Source organism: Nilaparvata lugens, chromosome 1 (genome assembly GCF_014356525.2).
Source record: "Nilaparvata lugens isolate BPH chromosome 1, ASM1435652v1, whole genome shotgun sequence".
NCBI classification, from domain to species: Eukaryota; Metazoa; Arthropoda; class Insecta; order Hemiptera; family Delphacidae; genus Nilaparvata; species Nilaparvata lugens.
In genome coordinates this window covers 44,053,781-44,075,166 of record NC_052504.1, presented here as the reverse complement: position 1 = coordinate 44,075,166, position 21,386 = coordinate 44,053,781, and the positions used below count along the sequence as shown (strand labels likewise).

At 32.8% G+C, this 21,386-nt stretch overlaps 1 protein-coding gene and 1 long non-coding RNA gene across 3 annotated transcripts in view; one reads left to right on the top strand and one right to left on the bottom strand.

Annotated features, from left to right (window-relative positions):
• Window positions 1-4,734: 4,734 nt before the first annotated feature.
• Window positions 4,735-21,106, top strand: LOC120352719. The gene is made up of 3 exons (XR_005572070.1): window positions 4,735-4,935; window positions 9,540-9,541; window positions 21,095-21,106. It is a non-coding gene; the product is annotated as an uncharacterized LOC120352719 (long non-coding RNA).
• LOC120352715 (suppressor of tumorigenicity 14 protein homolog) overlaps window positions 10,475-21,386 on the bottom strand; it is a 115,987-nt gene continuing 105,075 nt past the window's right edge. The window contains exon 6 of one of the 2 annotated variants that reach the window (XM_039434643.1): window positions 10,475-10,512. In XM_039434643.1, the coding sequence (XP_039290577.1) occupies window positions 10,490-10,512 (23 nt within the window). In that variant the 3' untranslated portion in view covers window positions 10,475-10,489. Of the gene's footprint in view, window positions 10,513-19,918; window positions 20,044-21,386 lie in introns of those variants that run through there. The other variant, XM_039434640.1, reaches the window with a different exon arrangement.

The following is a 21,386-nucleotide window of genomic DNA, read 5'->3' as shown; positions in this document are numbered from 1 at the left end:
TGGACTATTAAATGTGAATATTGGAGTTCCACAAGGAACAGTGCTTGGGCCAGTTTTGTTCTTAATATACATAAATGATTGATTAAATATAAATCTAGGGAATCGCTCCTTGTACTCTTTTGCGGATGACACAGTTGCTATAGTTTGGGGGGAAACTTGGCCAATCACCTTCCAGAGAGCTAATAAATGCTTTGATGTTATCAAGTCCTGGTTAAAGAATAGTCTCCTACATTTGAATATTCAAAAAACTAGATTTCTTCCCTTTTCATTGTCGTCCTCTGGATTTCCTCCAGATAATACTGACTGTAAACTAGTATCACATAATAAAAATTGTGCCAGTCCATACTACAGCTGTGGATGTCCTACATTAGAGAAAGAAAATGAAATAAAATATTTAGATGTAGTATTGGATGTACATTTACGGTGGAGCTCGCACATTTCATACATCTGTTCAAAACTTAGAAAATTAATTTATAAATTCGTTCAATTAAGGAATGTCCTTCCTATCTATGAATTAAGAATGGTATTCTTGGCACTGATACAGTCAATTATCTGCTATGGTATTGTATCCTGGGGAAGTTGTGGGAGTTCAATTTTGAAACCTCTCATAATTCTTAATAGAAGAATAATAAAAATATGTTTAAAGAGACCCATAAGATATCCAACCGAAGTATTGTATGGAGAATTTGGCGTTTTTAGTGTTGATACCCTATTTGAAATAAATCTCTTGAAGTTTGTGTATTTAAGACGTTCAGAGTTTCCAGTTATGGATGAACATTTATATTCCACTCGTCGAAATCTTGCTAATAAATTAAAAGAACCCTTCACAAGAAGTAGAGTGGCCTCCTCACATGCTTTTGCTAAGGGACCACGACTTTTCAATAAAATGCAATCAGATATATCAGATGCACCCACTTACAATTTGTTTAAGAATAGACTTAATCGCTTCTATGAAGAAAAACGTTTAATAGAAGTGTGATATTATTTACATTTTTTTTTTGCTGTCTTCATTCAAATCTAGGCATGTTTTTTTTACTTTTTTTTTCTGGGTAATTTATTGTTAAAGATTCATAATCCCATCTTGTGAAAAGCACACTGATTATTGTATAAAATTTACTTTATTTATACCTCAAAATTGTTATTGTATTATAATTAAGTTGACTCAACTAGAGAGCGAGACATCCCTCAACACAGGTTTAGCCTAAAGAGGGATGCACTGTGGTTTTTTGTTACATGCTTAATATTATTATCTATGTTCAATTATTATGCTTAAGGTATGTATTTGTATTACCAATTGTAATGTTCAACCATTATGTTTAATGTACGTATTTGTATTACCAATTATTGTAAAAATGCAGTGAAATAAACGAATTATAAATTATTATTATTAATATTACATTATATGTTCATTGGACAACTGGATAATGGGTGCTGTGAAATTTCTTGTTTACTAATAACAAAAATTTCTTGCTTTTGACACATCATTCTCAGATAACCAGATAAAATCTTCAGCTGAAGAAATTGCATTTGAAAATCGGTAACTCATTCTCCATCTCCATGGAGTTGCAAGAGAAAAAAATCAATACCCCTTGAAGACTCCATTGTTGAGTATTTTTTGCGGTTGAAAGCAGGGCTGCTTTGAAGATACGACAATAATTAACAACGTTTCTGTCTTGTAGTCGATAATCACATTCAGACTTCTGCGGCTTGTGGACGTGATTTCATTGCCTTAAAAACTTCTCATTGCGCCAGCGACAGGGAAAGACTGTTTTGAAAGAGTCTCGAATTGGCGTGTGCGTTAGGCGCCAAAACCGAACACTTTTACATCCGTACAGAAACGACAAAGTCAGACACATCGAATCTCTGACACTTCAAAAACAAGACGTTCAGGTTATACTTCTTGGACGGACTGTACTACGCAGAGCTGTCTGGTTTTCAAACAATGGTATTGTTCTGATGAATCCCCACATGTAGGCTATTCTTAACATTGACAATTTATTTCTGAAACCTATCACTCTTTTCTATCCCTCTTCGTAGTAATATCAGGCGATGACTTATCTTGTAACTGTATAATTCCTATTTATCAGTCCTTTATATCTATTTATAAGTCCTATATATCATTCCTATTTTGTGCAGTTGTCTCTCTTTTCTGCAGTTATTTGGAGCTTGAATAATAGAACTATTAGTAAATTTCTTGATACAAAACAAAAATAACTTCAATTAATAGGTCAATTGTCAAGATTAGTGAGTACACTGAAACTTCTCAATAATTCGTAGTTTTGTCTTCAAAAACACTGTAATTAGTATTCCCATAAAGATAAATACTCTAATATGCCATAGTGACTCCAGTAATGAGTTCATTGAAAATTATGCTACAGTAACTAATAACTCCAGTGATGAAGAGACCGAAAATCACATCAACTGATGAAGTGAATTGGAAAAAGGGTGTTGTGATTTATCATTAGTAAGCTGGAATATTAATTGCATGCAATTACCACAATTTACCCATTTATTCATAACAGCTAATGCTATTTAAGAATAATCACATATACTGTCCTTAATGCCCCAAATTCAGCTGATTAATATACAAATTTTACATCAACTCGCTTTCGTTAATGTCTGTCTGCCTGTCTAGGTATTGTTTGTTTCCAACATAGCCTATATGTATTAGATAATACAACTTGTGATAGCAATACCTTCAACTTTATAGTAATTGGTATTATTAGTTTAGGGATTTTGAATTCTGATTGTGAATTATTTACCCATACGGAGTGAACTTTAAAGTTCTATGGATTCACATATAATAATATAACTAGAGACACCCTTAGTTGAAGAACTCGCTCATGAACAGTTGTATTGATCTCTGAAATCTTTTACAAGTATGTCAAATTAATATTTAACAATATTTTCTTATATTCATTCATAGAGTCTATATTATGAATTAATTATGGGCAATGATGGGATCAGTATCAATGATATAATTTTCTCGTATTTTTTTTATCAGCCTCGATATTGCAGAGCTTGATATATAATTCGTCACCCTCCAAAATTCGTATTAAATGCTTGGTCCCGTAAGCCTCAAATTATATAGGTTCTACTGTGTTGAATGTAGTCTAGGCCTACTGGAGGGTTAATTACTCTAACATTGAGAATTTTGAATATAATAAAATTATTCAGTATTGTTTTTCATTTTGAATGTCATTTTCAATACTGGAAGATATACAGTTATCATTTCCCAAAATAGCGGGAAAATGTTATTTTTTCATGATAATATTTTGATGATTGATTTTTCTACGTCTCAACGACTGGATTTGCTTTTGTCTGTATATGTATGTTGGCATGTTTGTAAATTAGCTTTTGATGATTACAGCTTGGCAATGCTCTCGGTTTTATTTATAACAGGTAATATTGTCATCGTTAATACACGCCAATCAGTCATTGGCCGTTTCAACACTTACGATTTCTCGTCACGGTACCGGTTTCTTTTTTCCGATGTCCGAAGGGCTAATTGTGGTGACATATTGACAATGAGATCGGTTTATAAATGCTGTACGAGGTCTACTGTTCACAGAACTACTAGCTACAAGTATTCAACTGCAGAAGTCGGAAATAGACATTTAATTTTACTCATGGAAGACACCCACCCTTATCTATCTACTTCACGTCTATGAAGATAACAATATCAAAGAAACAGAGTTGAAAGTACGAAGGCATGGAGATGGAAATTTAAAAGTGAATGAATTGTTATAATTCAATTACTCAGGTATATTAAAAGGTTTCTTGAGAAGGGAAGGAATGTATACCTAGCCTTTTTGGACCTGAATGCTGCTTTCGACACAGTCCCAAGAAACCTAATATGGAGGGTATTGCATAGAAAGAGAGTGCCCACTAAGCTTATCAATGCAATTATTAGTGTGAATGAAGGAATGGTGGCAAGAGTGCGCATTGGTGGAGGAGTGTCAGAGGAGTTTGCCATGGAAAAAGGCGTGAAACAGGGTGACAGCCTCAGTCCTCTGCTATTCATTCTAATCATGGATGAAATACACAAAATATGTAAAAGAAGAACACAGAACACGCTGGTGGGTTACTGGAATATGAGGCCGATCGGTGCAAGAGCTCTTCTGTTCGCCGACGACATTGTCTTGATTTGTGATTCAAAAGAAAAATTGCAACAGTCAACAACTGAATGGGCAGAGGAATTGAAATCAAGGCATATGGTCTTAAATGTCAAGAAAAGCAAGGTGATGGCAGTGTCAAAAGGAATGAGAGATAATATGCATATAATGGTGAATGGAGAGGAGATGGAACAGGTGGAGAAATATGAATACCTGGGTACAGTGATTTCGGAGGATGGAAGGATTGATAGGGAGGTGCTGAACAGAGTGAGAAAGGGAGCTGTTGCCTACTATGCAATAAAAGACTGTATATTTGGAAAAAGAGAGCTTGATAAAAAGATAAAGAACCAGGTATACAGAACAATAATAGAGCTCATCATGCTATATGGAAGCGAAAGTTGGCCAATAAAATCAAGCCACGAAAATAAGATAAGGACTGTAGAGATGAAATGCCACAGAAAGACAGTTGGTAAGACTAGAAGGGATAGAGTAAGAAATACTAGAATAAGGGAAGAAGTGGGAATGAGAGATGTTGGGGAAAGAATAGAAACGAGGCAGCTGGGTTGGTATGGACATGTACAACGGATGAGGGACGAAAGCAAGGTAAAACAGTTTGTAAATGTTAGAGTACATTGAAGAAGAACGGTGGGGCGCCCGAGGTATTCATATGAGGATCGCATTGAGGAGATAGGGAGAAGAAGAGGGAAGACGGTTCGGGAGATGAGGAGGATGGCGATGGATAGGGATAAATGGAGGAAGTGGACCGAGGCTACCCCAACGCTGTAAGGCATACTGGGGAGAGACAAAGAAGAAGAAGAAGGTATATTAAAAAACTGACTACTTTAGCATTTACCTGATTAATATTACCGCAATCATTATGTTTCAATTTGCGTTTCGTTGCTGTCACTCGGCTGCTCTCTGCACCTATTTTCTCGATTCATGCAATAACTTCAAAAAAATGACGTCAACAAACTTGGTGACTCAACACATCTGTCTCGTTTGAACTGATAATGGCAAACTCTCTCGATCAGCTATTTTCAACTGACGATGAAAAACTCTCTTGATCAACTGTTTTCAACTGACGACAGAAAACTCTCTCAGTCAGCTGCTACTCGGTTGATGAATATTATTACCGTACCTAATCATTTTTAAGTTCCCTCAGTGAGTTATCCTAAACATGAGTCCTAATCCAAATGATGATTTTCGTATCACAAACTCTATATTTCAAACTATATACTATATTTCAAACTTAATCAAAATCGTTAGAGCCGTTTTCGATTTCCATCAGACATACAAACAAACTAACAAACAGAAATTGAATACGATGATAAATACGTCTATAGTAACATCCATATGGGAACGTCTGTTATAGTAGACTGCACAAAACTAATCCGATGTTAGTTGGAAGAGCTGAGTACCTCCTCACCCCTTACCATAAACTTTGCCAATTCTTCATGTGTACTGTATTATGAAAATATCAATATTAATTCTTACTTATAATCAGCTGCCTAGGGGGCCTAGGCCCCCCTCAAGGATCAGATAAATAATGAAAATGCGGGTCTATCTACACGAATCCTTAGAGTCTCATAATGATTTAATACTTTTCTTTATCAGCAGTAGTATAATTCCTTCTACAGTATCAACAATGTTGCAAAATTGACTTGAAAGTATGGATACGGGTACAGAGTAATAAATAATATATTTTTCTCTGTGGTATAGTTTGAATACAGAATGGGTACACTTATTGATCAGAGCACAATAAGTGAGTTATTGAATAAATGTCAATGTGAGAATTAACAAGTTGCAAGATGTCACAGTGAAAGCAAAAGAAGGGCACAATCAGACAATCAAAAATGTATGTAAAGGGTTTTTGATAATTATGGGAACAGCTTGATGTATCTTTAGCTTTCTAACTGGAAGTTATTTTCCTATTAGAATATGATCCCCAATGAAATTGTTGAAATTGTCATTGTAAAAGAAAAATTTATCTTTCTCCATGATTTTCAAGAAATCTGTTTCAGTGTATTCCTACTCTAGGGCCTCTCTGTAGACCCATATTTCTAATAATATTCCATGATTGAATTTATCAATTATTCAACTACATTTGTATAAAATTGGAAAAAATGAAGCATATAATAACATCTCTAATGTAACATTTATGGGAAAAACCCAGGTCCCTCTATCCTTTGGGGGTATTCCTCCCCCCCCCCCCAATACCTATTGGTTTTTGCCCCCCTTTAGCCGTTTGGTGAAATGGCACCACTGAAGTGAATGAAATCAACTTCAATTATTGTATGGTAATTGTATGGCAAGATTACGATACTTATGAGCTCTACTTAGAAATGGATTGTGAAACAAGATAATTGTACTGGAATGTAATAAACTGTGATATTTCATGATTATACAAGAGCAATCAAGCCATTCATTTCAATCATTGAGAGGATAACCAATAAGATGCTCATATTATCTTCTCAAATCTTAATACATTAACAATACACTACCGGTAATTCACGTGTAAATAATACTGATGTGGTCGATTCCAATGAACATCAATGAAATGTTTGTTTTCTTCTAAATGTCTATACTTGAGCATTCTGTCAATTTCGAACAGAGATCACTTTTACGGAGTTTTCTCAGATGATGCAGCAATCACTGAGGAATATCCAACACATAACTCAATAATCCAGGAGAGAGTCATCTAAAATTAAAACTATTAGTGCAATATTGCTAAATTATTAGTGTTTTTCAATAAATTATTAATCCCATAAATGTCTCTCAATTAAATGATAAGTTATGGAGTTCCAAATATTATAATATTTTTCGCATTACCATTTTTTTTTTTTATATTTGAATCGTTTCAATTGTTCACTCGTTGTTTAGTCGAATATAGTATTATTCAGGTATATCTATCACATAAATCTCTCTCAGCAGCTACTTTATAAACGCTTAAAATAGGTTGCTAGGGAACGATAATGATAAGAATATGTGATGAATAATCTATCCTGTTCTAGGCGAGCAATATTTCTGTATCACAGATATCCAAAAACTTCAACACTAAAATTTGAATATCTTTGAAACGGTTTGATATATTTATGAGCGATTTCCACCATTCATTATATCGTGAATCATGTATTGATAATCTGTTTCTCAAATCTAAGATATTTACATTGAACCCAGCTATATACAATTGTTCTATAACAGATCATGAAGCTATTATGGGGCGAATTCAGTTTATAAAAAATAGTAGTTTAGAGCCTAATAAGAAGCCTGTACAGTATGATGCATTATTTTTTGACGACCACCTGTTTAAAATTAAAATTGATGAAGTGTCATGGGATGGAGTCTGTTATGAAAAGGATTCTAAAGTAGCTTTTAGCAGATTCTATGATAAAATAGTAATGTTTTTAATTCGTGTTCATCTTCGAAGCAGAAAAGTAGTAATAGAAAGAAACGATTGAAACCTTGGATAACTAAAGGGTTATTGAAATGTATCAGGAAAAGGAATAATATGTCACTTAAAATAAGGGAGCAGCCGTTCAACACGATTAATGTTCGTTATTATAAGAAATACAACACTATTTTGAAGGCACTGATACGTTCTGCAAAGGAGATTTTCTTTAGAAATGAGTTTGTAAATTGCGGTAAGGACTTGAAAAAGGTGTGGAAAACTATAAATGACGCTACTGATTCCAAATCTCGAGACCAAAATGTTATTCAAGAAATTAATATACCTGATGGTAGAGTAGTAAAATCCACTGAAAGTGAACAAATGGCTGAAGAGTTTAATACATTTTTCATTGATGTTGGACAGAAAATTTCGAATAGGGTCGAAGAGACAGGTTCAAATCCAAATCATATCCAGTATAAGGTCGATAGATCATTTTGTAGGTCGTTTTTCTTCTATCCAGCTACGGCCTGTGAGGTGAGAAATAACATATTGGGGCTTAAAAAAGGTACTGCTCCGGGAGTAGATGGAATCTATTCAAAATGTCTGATAGAAAATTCTTCAGCAATATGTGACCCGTTGAAGCATATTATGAATCTTTGCTTCCAACAGGGGTATTTTACAGATGAAATGTAAAAAGGCTACAGTTATTCCTCTCTATGAGGGTGGTAGTAGGACTGAACTTGGTAACTATCGTCCAAATTAGAAGAAATTGGTTGATGGTTGAACGAGCCAAAGTCCAAAGGTTTGGTCGAAGTCTGAGAGGCTTTTATACGTTATTAGAAATGGTTCGAAGGAACCATCTCCTCACTCTCAAGTATATCCAAAGTAATTGAAAAGTGTGTAAAGTCGAGGCTGCTATCCTATTTGGAAAAACACAACATTTTGTTCAGTAATCAATATGGATTTCGAAAAGGTATGAGTTCATCCGATGCAATTTTCAGAGTAACAAGAGAAATTTCGAGCAAATTAGATAATGGGAAATGCTTAGGAATATTTCTGGATTTACAAAAAGCATTTGACACAGTTGACCATAGAATTCTAATGGATAAAATGAAAGCAATAGGAATAAAAGGTATTGCATTGTCATTCTTTGAATCATATTTAAATTGTAGAAGACAAAAAGTTAGGCTTGATAAAAAGACAAGTGGACTATTAAATGTGAATATTGGAGTTCCACAAGGAACAGTGCTTGGGCCAGTTTTGTTCTTAATATACATAAATGATTTATTAAATATAAATCTAGGGAATTGCTCCTTGTACTCTTTTGCGGATGACACAGTTGCTATAGTTTGGGGGGAAACTTGGCCAATCACCTTCCAGAGAGCTAATAAATGCTTTGATGTTATCAAGTCCTGGTTAAAGAATAGTCTCCTACATTTGAATATTCAAAAAACTATATTTCTTCCCTTTTCATTGTCGACCTCTGGATTGCCTCCAGATGATACTGACTGTAAACTAGTATCACATAATAAAAATTGTGCCAGTCCATACTACAGCTGTGGATGTCCTACATTAGAGAAAGAAAATGAAATAAAATATTTAGGTGTAGTATTGGATGTACATTTACGGTGGAGCTCGCACATTTCATACATCTGTTCAAAACTTAGAAAATTAATTTATAAATTCGTTCAATTAAGGAATGTCCTTCCTATCTATCAATTAAGAATGGTATTCTTGGCACTGATACAGTCAATTATCTGCTATGGTATTGTATCCTGGGGAAGTTGTGGGAGTTCAATTTTGAAACCTCTCATAATTCTTAATAAAAGAATAATAAAAATATGTTTAAAGAGACCCATAAGATATCCAACCGAAGTATTGTATGGAGAATTTGGCGTTTTTAGTGTTGATACCCTATTTGAAATAAATCTCTTGAAGTTTGTGTATTTAAGACGTTCAGAGTTTCCAGTTATGGATGAACATGTATATTCCACTCGTCGAAATCTTGCTAATAAATTAAAAGAACCCTTCACAAGAAGTAGAGTGGCCTCCTCACATGCTTTTGCTAAGGGACCACGACTTTTCAATAAACTGCAATTAGATATATCAGATGCACCCACTTACAATTTGTTTAAGAATAGACTTAATCGCTTCTATGAAGAAAAACGTTTAATAGAAGTGTGATATTATTTACATTTTTTTTGCTGTCTTCATTCAAATCTAGGCATGTTTTTTTTTACTTATTTTTTTTTCTGGGTAATTTATTGTTAAAGATTCATAATCCCATCTTGTGAAAAGCACACTGATTATTGTATAAAATTTACTTTATTGTTTGATACCTCAAAATTGTTATTGTATTATAATTAAGTTGACTCAACTAGAGAGCGAGACATCCCTCAACACAGGTTTAGCCTAAAGAGGGATGCACTGTGGTTTTTTGTTACATGCTTAATATTATTATCTATGTTCAATTATTATGCTTAAGGTATGTATTTGTATTACCAATTGTAATGTTCAACCATTATGTTTAATGTATGTATTTGTATTACCAATTATTGTAAAAATGCAGTGAAATAAACGAATTATAAATTATTATTATTAAATATTACATTATATGTTCATTGGACAACTGGATAATGGGTGCTGTGAAATTTCTTGTTTACTAATAACAAAAATTTCTTGCTTTTGACACATCATTCTCAGATAACCAGATAAAATCTTCAGCTGAAGAAATTGCATTTGAAAATCGGTAACTCATTCTCCATCTCCATGGAGTTGCAAGAGAAAAAAATCAATACCCCTTGAAGACTCCATTGTTGAGTATTTTTTGCGGTTGAAAGCAGGGCTGCTTTGAAGATACGACAATAATTAACAACGTTTCTGTCTTGTAGTCGATAATCACATTCAGACTTCTGCGGCTTGTGGACGTGATTTCATTGCCATAAAAACTTCTTATTGCGCCAGCGTCAGTTCAGTTCTGAAAATCTCATTTCCGTCGAGCTCCAAGAACTGGAAAAAACAACAATCCGCGCTAAAAATGAGATTATCAATCTTGCCGCCTCGCCTTTGCTTGCTGACTGACACAGAACGCAATTAGATTTTCAGTTTCAGTGTTCAAGTCATCAGCTCAACCCGAAGATGTAATTACAGAGCTGAGAAAAACCCTGTTCCACCAAATTACAATACTTTCAAGAATCTCTTTCAAGAAAACGATAATGACTATCAACAACCAATCTATCAGTGCATAAGAAGGAAGAATGAAGCATATTTGAATTGACCAGCATTATTTTTTCATGCTGGGTTAGTGTATCAATCTCTTGATATCTATGCTCTAGTTCACAAGTAGCTTGCGAGAGTGGCTTGTATTCAGTATCATCATGGAAGTGTTCACATGAGTTCTCCAATTTTCCCTGTGGAATAAAACAATGATAAGATTGGCTGTTTTGTATTGAGTATGAATATAGCTTTTGAAACCCTCGTTTTCTTGCTAAGTCCTTAGCAAGGATTTCTGATAAGAATTAGATGGCATGTTTTACTTTTTAGTAGAATAAACTAACATTTTCTGATAAAACATGATGACAGAGTGACAGTTATTTAATGAACTTTCCTGGTTCCTTTAGAAATTTCCGCTTTCCAGAAAGTCTTGTCTCGTAAATGAAGTAAGAGGTACAATATAGATTAATAGAACGGGAGGGTAACGCTCGATTGCAAAGATATGAAGAGAGATATGGAAGAATTTATGGAACCTCTCGTATTACTTGGAAGCCATAAAATCGTATTTGCGCTACACATTGTGAGATATAATATCACAAACCCTGCTGAGTTATGATTTGCTCCAAGCAGTTAGGGAATTGGTTTCAATATTCTTTATTTATTGTTGTTAAATCGTCATATTCGCTAAGAATATATACCCCAAACGTGAATCGGGTGATACCACAAACGCCAAAAAATACTTTGAAGTATATTTTGCTTCACCCTTGTATTTATTGATCAGATCATAGACAATCAACTTGAAAGGAGAAGGATCAGACTAACCGTTTCAAGCCATCATTTTTTCACATTCCAAAGGAGAAATTTTCATTTCTATCTGATCTTTAAGCTTGTAAATATCATTCCCCAGGAATTGCTTGCAAATTCTCCGCCAAGTAAATTGAAGAAAGATACCATCTTATGGATCAAAACATCCACTGATTATCTTTGGTAATATACATTAGCTTTGTTGGTTGAACTTCTATCACTTTTTCTCCACTGATATAAAGCCTATAAATCATTCATAATTTCTTCTTCTTATACGATACATATTTCTTTTTTATAGAAAGTACACTTTTTTATCTTGTTGTTGCTGTGCTGTCTAGTTTACGTCTTTTATCCTGCACAACTTCACTGTGAACATTGTTACATGTAGGCTACTTATATTTCAATAGTATACTACTTACATTCAACTGTATCTCATTCTATTTTTTCATTCTCGTTGTATTTTACTTTCTAGTTATTAAATTTAATATATTTCTTAATTAAGCTCACGAACAGACTCATGTCTTGTGAGCTTTACATTTTCTTGTACTTTGATTTTTTGTATTTATACATTGAACATGTCAATTTGATTATTTTTGTAATATTGTACAAGGAATGAATAAATTTGAATTTGAATCTAGTCCAGTCACTTTATACATCGGTGCTTGTGATATATATTGTGGTTCTGATTTTTAATAATATTGTTTGGATACATAAGTGAAGTCCAGAACCAATTTTTCATGCAAATTTTCCTTGTGCTAAACACAGAGTGCCCCAAAGACATAGTATTTTTTTGTTCATTTTCCAGTTCGCAGCTATATTTTCGCCAAATCCAGTCATCGACAGGAAAATTCGCTCTCGCCTTTTTCTAAATATAACAAAAAGGATGGAATGAATCGAGGACTTTGAAAAATGTATATTTATATCATCAAGAAGTTGCAGCCGGTTAAAATAATGTCGATTTCCGGGTTTTTTCAGTAACTTTTTCGCGATTTTACAGTTATTTAAGAATTTCTAAAATGAGTCTGACATTTTGCATTATAGAAATTCATGCTCGGCTCCATATTGTAGTGAACTTCATCCTATATAAGCTCAGATGCCTTGAATTCATCTTTAAATATAGTTTCTCATCAATAAACTGCCGAGACCGTGAAAATTAGGAAACTTCCTTAAATTTCTTGAACGAACGAGTCTTGCTTCACAAGTATATTTTTTCATGAATCGTTCACAGCGAGTGAAACATTCAGTTTTGCAATTCAAGATCAAGTACAATTTTCTATTATAACAGGTAACCGAGATACACAGCTTTGAATATAGAGAAAGGTCATTGTTTGTGTCTGGAAATAAGGGTTGAAGAACACACGAAAATAAATTTCCCATTTCGCGAACGAATTTGATTTATGATACACGAATTTGAACCGCCTTGAAAAGCTGAATAGAATGTGATGTACAAGAAAATCCAATCGTTTTGTCAAAAGTAAGAAGTATATGAAATTTTGATTTTTGAGGTTTTCTTATGCGCGCTTCTTAACTAGGAAATACTGAAATTATGTGCATCTAACGGGTGATTTTGATAGTACATGATCTCATGAACTTATAATATCATGGTGTGAGATCTGAATGTGAAGACAATGAAGATATTGATGATGTTAGAAGATAAAAATGAAGCTTTTTTCGAAATACGAGGAGCATTTTTATCACGTGTACCTGGAAACTCACATGAGATAGAGCACTCTAACTGGTCTCAGGCTGTGAAGCACAGAATTACGCTCAGAGTGATCTTGAATTATATTTTCAAATGGTGACAATCGGAAGATATCGTAGATTGAAAACTGAAATTCAGCAAAATAGATTTTTCTCAAAATCATACTTATTTTTCAAAAACTGTAACTCGGTACTTATTAGAGAGCATGATTTCATTTTATTCGAAATTTTATAATCCAGAAGAAAGGCGAGAATGAATTTTTCTGTTCGATGACTGAATTTGACGAAAATAGCTGAGAACTGGAAATCTTGCATGTAGGATTTGACAACCAAACTCAAATTTAAAACTGAAATTGTACAGTACTGAAAGTCATGAAACTTCCAACTGCATATGTCCAGAAATAGAAAAAGTAAAATCAAGAAAATACCTTTTATGTTATGTTGGACGATCATTCAAAATGTACTACACAAACACTCTATATTTGTAATAAATTGGAGTATCTGATTCACGCTTTTTATGAAATTAACACGGTTAGCAAACCGTTCATTATTAGAAATATATATTATTTTAGCATATGCACATGTCCTCTTCGCCTACTGTTTGGAGGTGTGAGGTGGTGCATGAGATATTCTTTTGAAGAAAGTTTTCACTCTTCAGAAATTTTTGATCCGAGCAGCTCTGGGCAAACCTCGGATTCATCCTAGTAAGTAAAGCCATTTTTCAAGAAATGAACGTCCTAAGGATCAGACAACAATATATTGAGAACTTGATTGTATCTATTGTCACATATTGCTCCGTGGAGGGGCATGAATGTGCACTAAAAGAATAACAATAACTGGAGTGATTGAATTAAAAAACCAAATAAACAGTTGGAAAATTTGAGCTTATGAATCTGTACTTCGTGGTTATAGGTTAGGTTGACTTTCAGTTGTTTTGTTGGAGCATGGATATCACTGAGTTCAGAGTGTTCAGAGGATCCAGGCAGAGTGAACAGTATATAGATAAGATTGATTGGAAAAAGTAATTTGCTAAACTGATAGGTTGACGGTCTACAAAGGTAGCCGAAGTAGGGACTGTAAATTTCCAAATTAACGCTGTAGGTGAGAATGTAGTGGATTAGAATTGAATCTAATTCAGTAGTCTAATAAAATGCAGTTCAGTTTGAATCTGTCTACTATGATCAATGCTGTCGCTAGGATCAGACAGAGATATAAATTTCCGAGTGAGTTCACTCTCCAAATAATAACCACAATACTAGGTTCTAGTACCTGTGTTACAGTTGGAAGAGATATCAGATAACAGACAAAATGGCAAATCCATGCGAACCGGGTCTCTGATAAATACTATAGGTTATAAGATTGCATAATGCCAAACCAAAATAGTAAATACTTCGAGTACCGAGTTTAATTTTGATGTTGTCTATACGACCTTTTACCTCTCCTTGTGGCATTAACTGGTTGTGAATGCTGGATCCAATACACTTCGATGCGGTAGGTTGATGGCAGTCGATTTTATTTGATTTGGGAGGATATCTCCAATAAAAAGTTTTATTATTTGATATGAATATCGACAACCATCTACCACGAAAAGAAATAATGTTCTAATAATAAGCAGGATACTCGAAAATATCTGACTACTGCAAAACAGGTCGTGTCTTGCACGATCGATATGTGTCAGTCAAGAAAGAACAAATTTGGAGGTGTAATGAAATAAATTCAGAGCGGTGAAAAGATAATATAAATATATTCTGGAAAAGATTCTCAGACAGCAAAAGATTGAATAGATAGATGAACAGATTTTACAGAATATAATTTCCAACTGATAAGGAGTGAATATTAAATGATAGTAAATTTGAATCTTCAAATGATTGATACTGTATGAAAATTCAATAATTTCTAATTTATTACAATGAGATGGGTGATAGCCCTTGGAAAGAGTCATAAAGCATACAAAATTTAAATAGGCCAAGTAGGCTTATACAAAATTATAGTTCAAAAATAGTATAAATGAATAGATAAAAATATTTTCAGGGTGGGGATTCGCCTAAGGAAATAGACATTTCGGCTAAGTACAGCGTGAATATTAAAATAAAAATCATTTATGATAACTTTATACCCTTAAATCTATAGTCATGACTTTTCCCAAATTGACGAATTTATATGTTGTATAATTTTCGTAGATTAGCGGGGATCCCCTTTTATATGTTTGAATAACTTACGTAGACTTTTGTTTCCATTTTTGTATTCAAAGTATATTCGGCCTTAGAATATATCATTCCAGCTGGATCCTTCACGTGTGGCAAAAACGTCGAGCAGACCTCACTATTATAGTTTTGGGGTTTATTCAAATGAAATCGCAAAAATTAATATCACATATTACTTTAGGAACTTTAGAACAACTTTTAAAACAGAAAAGACAAAGATTGAATTACATTAAAACAGGAATTAAAGCTTTTGAACAATTAAGTATGTGGACCAGGTCTGTATCCCACTGGTGATTTCCGAAAAATGGTCACGACTCCTCTTCTTCTCATTTCCACCTGAGTTTCTTCTTAGAAATTAATCTCGCCAAATTTACATACTACTTCGGGATTGGTCAGATTCTGTGACGTAACCAAAACGCCAAATGGGTGGTGGAAATGTATCCAACTTTAAAGCTTTTAAATGAGTGAAATTCCTTATTGTAAGTTGTTCTAAATTATTATTAGGTTCCATAAAAATATAAAAAAAATAATATAAACTCATTCATCACAATATACATTTGTTAAATAACTTCAAGAGTAGCCAATGATTTGTAGAGCATAGACATAATTTTATAACATAAAGTAGAAGTATAAAAACATATAACAATACACATGCTTGTAATAATAATAATAGATAAATATATCTCTTTGTTTACATAGTTTTTTATGTGTTGGAATGTCGATCCTCAATCATCACATATAAGCTAATTCGTATTTCGTATCTATAATAAATAAATATAGCTTCATGACAGCTCATGAATAAATATTTAGGCCCATTCGGCATAGAAATTATAGTAAAAAAAATCAATATTATATAGCTTGTCACGTGGTATTTTAGCACCAGAAAATATTTTTGAAATGAAGTATTGAACTTTAATAGAATTATAAAATAAAAAAGAAAGATAACCTAGTCAAAGAACCACTCAAGTAAAATCGAATGTTGTTAGTGATAAAAGAGTAATCGTATTATCTAAAATGATAAGAAAAAACATGCATAATTGTGATTCAACAATAATGAGGATCCATTGGCAGAATTAAAAATTATAAGAGGTTTATTTATTATTGGCAGATCATAAAAAATAAAAGTTTGCATGTACATTTGAGGTTAGAATTGTTTATTTACACTTTTGAATGAATCAATCGATCTAGGATAAATCGATAGTTATTTGAATCAACACCTAACGAATCAGCTGGTTGTTCGATCAACCAGTACAAGTTGAATTATAAAGTTTACTCACAAAAGATGCATTATATACACTGAGGAAGATTTATGTAAATAAATAGGGACAACTATTATTGCTGCATAAATATTTATTACAATCCAAAAAAGTACAAAAATCAAGGGTATACAAAACTCATATAAAAAACTAAATATATGTTACATGTTAGCATCGTATATCGCGATTTATTTATCAGAATAGTTAAAGACAATCACTCCATATATTCATATAAATACTTTTATTTATTTTTTCTATTATAAAGTTGAAGAAACCCTGAATCTGAAGCAACCAATTGTATTGAGTTTGTTAAATTAAAAGCCAATCAGAAAGAAGCTTACAAATCATTCAAGGAAGAGATAAAATTTTTCTGAAAACCACCTTCTTCTGGCTTGTGATCTCATTCTGAGAGGATGCACATGGAAATTAGGGTTCTTCCTTCTTGTTAAATTTTAGAATTAACAAGCCAATCCCTTTTTTAAATGTGAACTATTTGTAATTAATGTTTATTTATTTGTGAATTCGGTGTTGTTGAAGAGTTCATAATTGTAATCAATTCCCATAAATATATCTTTAATTCGGAAAGAAATCTATAAGAAATCTGGACCACGCGCGAGCCCAGCCGAGATGAAAAGGACCTGCATAATTAATTATTGTAAATAATTAATTCATTCTACAAGACCGTCAAGAACATCATTAATGTGAGTGTTAGATCAAACGAGCTCATTTTATAAAGGCCTTTTGTTGAGAGTTGGGGAATTAATCAAAGCGCTATATAAATAAATTTGAATCAAGGAAATTTTGCAATGTGTGCTATCATATAGTTTATAAGAACATTTTATGAATTTTATTTGATATATGTAGGAAGCTTACTTCCATGCACGGCACGGACTCATTAAAAACCCTGAGATTTTATTTTTTAAATATCAATTTTATTAATTATTATTTGCTATTTGATCAAAGCTTGTCCTATTAAATCTGCAGACCAAACAGGTTTTCAATTGTAGAATTCTGAATTGACTGGAAATCCAAGTATCAGTATTAATATAATATATTTATAATTGTTCAAACTCACAATTGTGAATGCCAGTAAACCTTGTGATAATTATTCAAATATTAGAAAAGAATTTATATATATTGAAAATTTATAGATATAAGAATATTTTATATATATATATATATATATATATATATATTGTTTATGGGAATATATTTTGCGTTTTATGTCAGCATACAAAAATCGTAGAAGTTTATTTTATCCTAATTCATCTCGTCATATACAGTTTGGGCTGTCACAGTACCAAGAAAAAATATTCTACAGCATATAAAATTAGTGAATCAATTAATATTGATCTTATTAAGAGCACTCAGTACTTATCATCCTTTGATGATAGTCATACTAGTTCGTCAGAAAGAACATATTAATAATTCTATTAATAAGGTTCCTGTTATATCATATAAGGATCCAGAGAGCTTCCAGAACTGGCGTTGTAAGTTCTAAGGAATTTCGGAAGGATAAATTGGTGGATACCTGTATTCATAGTGAACGTTTTAAAAATCAACTAGAAAAAACTATAGTTGGTCTTCATTATTCTCAGTTGGATGCATGGTTACTGGTAATCAGTCATCAACTGTCTTTTTGATTTCCTTATTGGTATTCTTCAAGAACTTCATAGAAGCAGCGGTAAGAATTATTAATCACCAGTCATTGAACCTTGGGGTGATTGAATATATTTGGAAAATTCATGTATCTACCACTGAGCTAGAGCTGCGGTTGTGAAAATTTGCGAGCCGGACGGTCTTAACTATTTGCGAATTTATTCGCAAATTAGGGACTTTAGCAACTGCTCTTATATATACTAAATTTACAATTTTACATAATATCACCCAACAAGTGGGGCAAAGGTTTACCATTTCACAAGCTGTTGTGAGCAATTAATCAAACTGCCTTCTCAATTGGCTAGTTGTTGCCAAGTTAGCTTTGGTCTGTTTGGGGTTAAGTATTGATTCAATTCCTACCTTCAAATATTGAATCACCGATCAAAACAATAAACAACACAAATACATATGGTTTTTTAGTTAATAAGTTTCTGAAAGATATATAATCACTGATTTATTAGTTTCAGCCTTTATAGGTCAGATAACTGTCGTTTATGTGCCTTAGATGAGATTATGGTTCTTTCCAATGATGGTATTTATTTTGCTCGTATAACGGCCTATAAATAATCTAATTTATAATTCAGTAGCTGTACAATCATTGGGTACATCACACTATTAATAAAGCCAAACACTCACCACAACCAATACCTACTATTACTAGTAATAGTAGATATTGCCACAACCCCATGCACTCAGTTACAATACTCGAAAACTATTTACAAATCAATCTATAATATGATTTTTCAGACTCTCTGTAAGCAGAAAGCAATTTCATCACAACTTCAATATTCTCATAAATAAAATACCTGGAAATTTCTTAACATATAAAATAGATAACAAATTTATCATTCTAATCGATGACTGGGTGAAATCTAACATTTTTTTCAAAATATTTTTTCGTGATTAAGTGATGTACACAAAAAGTTTCAGCAAATCAAATGAAATGTCTTATAGATAATAAATAAATAAAGATGAAATCCATATATTTGTTCCACTTGCTTATCTGTGGTCTGAGGTTTTGAAAATAAAGGTGAGAGCTCCATACTCAATATTACGAAATGTGAGATCATAATGATTTATTTTTCTGAATATATTTTATGTGTGTAATACTTCTGAATATATTACTACTGTATTATTTTCTTCCGTAATCTCGACTCATTGCTAGCGAACAGAGTAATTGTCTATGGTATATACTGCCTGCCAATGCCATTACAATAATTAAAAGTTTTGAAGAATTTTGTTTTCAAATTTCATCACATTATTTCTGTTTAAGTTATATATCATTGATTCATATTTATAACTTAAGGATGCACTGTAGAAAAGAATTGTATTATTTTATAAAATGATAGATAAATTGAATTGAATTGAATTGTATGAAGAAATTGGTTCTGGACTTCAGTTATGTATCCATACAATATATTAAAAAAATCAGATCCACGATATAATATATTGCACGCACGTGAGATTTTTGAAATTTGGCCTTTCAAGGATAATACTGTAGTAAAAAAGGTTTCCTTTATACTCCAATATTTCCAAAAGAATCAGGCTATAGAACTATTCATAATAAATTATTATTACCTGTCGAGTATATTATTAATTGCATGCAATGCCGCATGCAATAATTAATAACTCAAAGTAACTTAGTATTTTCTCTCGACCTTTCTCCGTTCTCAACTCGGGCTGACCAGTTTCCAGTGTGTTTTCTAGGAAATAACATTTTTGTGATAGTGATTGTTTACAACAGATGATAAACATTGTCGATATGCCAACCCAAACAGCTCTATATAATATACTCTGATATACAGAGCAGAATAATTATACTCTGATGGACAGTATAGTGGAGGCTGTGGTTTATAATCGCGTCTACTGTTCACAAAACTACTGTTATTTAACTAACTACCTTGAATCAGGGATTTCAAATGAAGCCTGCATAGGCTGCACTATCAATTATTGAATCAAAATTATAGGTACTTCCCAGAAATCTTCAAACAATCATGTTCTCTTTCTAAGAATGTTTCCGTAAATGTATTGCTGCTATCATTCAATAAGAGAGCACAATCATCAACTCGGGGATGAACAGATCGCTCAGCATTATTGCCGGTCGGAGCCCTAATGGAATACGACATCTGGCGAGTTGGAGTCAAATCAACTTTCTTCAGAAAAAAGACAACACCGAGGAAATGGCCAACATTAAGTAAGAAATATACGTTCATGGAGAGGAAATATTATTTTTGTGCTGCAACCCACATCTTTCTAAGAAGATTACAGTTTCTTCTTTCTAGCTTCACAGGGATAAACAGAAATAATTCTGAAGTTTTACCTCCTGATCACATCGCATTTCTCTAGATAGTTTCACTCAACAGCCAAGAAATCAAGTTATCAATAATGAAAAATTCTGATTCCATGTAGCTGTTGTCGTTACGGAGAAGTGACTTGCAAACTTTTACTCATGTGAGGTTATTCAATTGAGACTTTGAACTCATTTAGCAGATAACTTCCCTACTCAATACACTCATATTATTCTTATACTCAGGGGGGTAGGCACCCCTGAAAAAATGTGAACATTCTATTGTTGATCTCAATGTTTCTAAAAATCATTCTATCCATGTAATGGAACAAGGATGTTTTTGTTTACCAACTATCACCAATACCTACAAGTTTCTGGAAACACATTTGTGGTTGAAATTTGCTTACAAATGACCAATAATAATTGATATAAATTTCTTCAACCGAATGCATAATTTTATTAATAAGTTATCCAAAATTCGTAATATGTTATCAGCATTGAATATATTATAATTTTCAGAGTAGTATTGTTCCATCCATATCGAATTCGGATTCTAATAATTAGAGTTTCTTCTTTCTAACTAAACATATATACTGAAGCTCAACCTCCTGACAGCATCACATTTCTCTAGAAAGTTCCACTCAACTGTCAATAAATTACTTTATTGAGAATTGAGAAGTCGAATCATTTCATTTTTTAATAATTTTTTTGTGAACTTTCACCTTGGTACCGCTATCAAAAAACTGAACTCAATTTTAA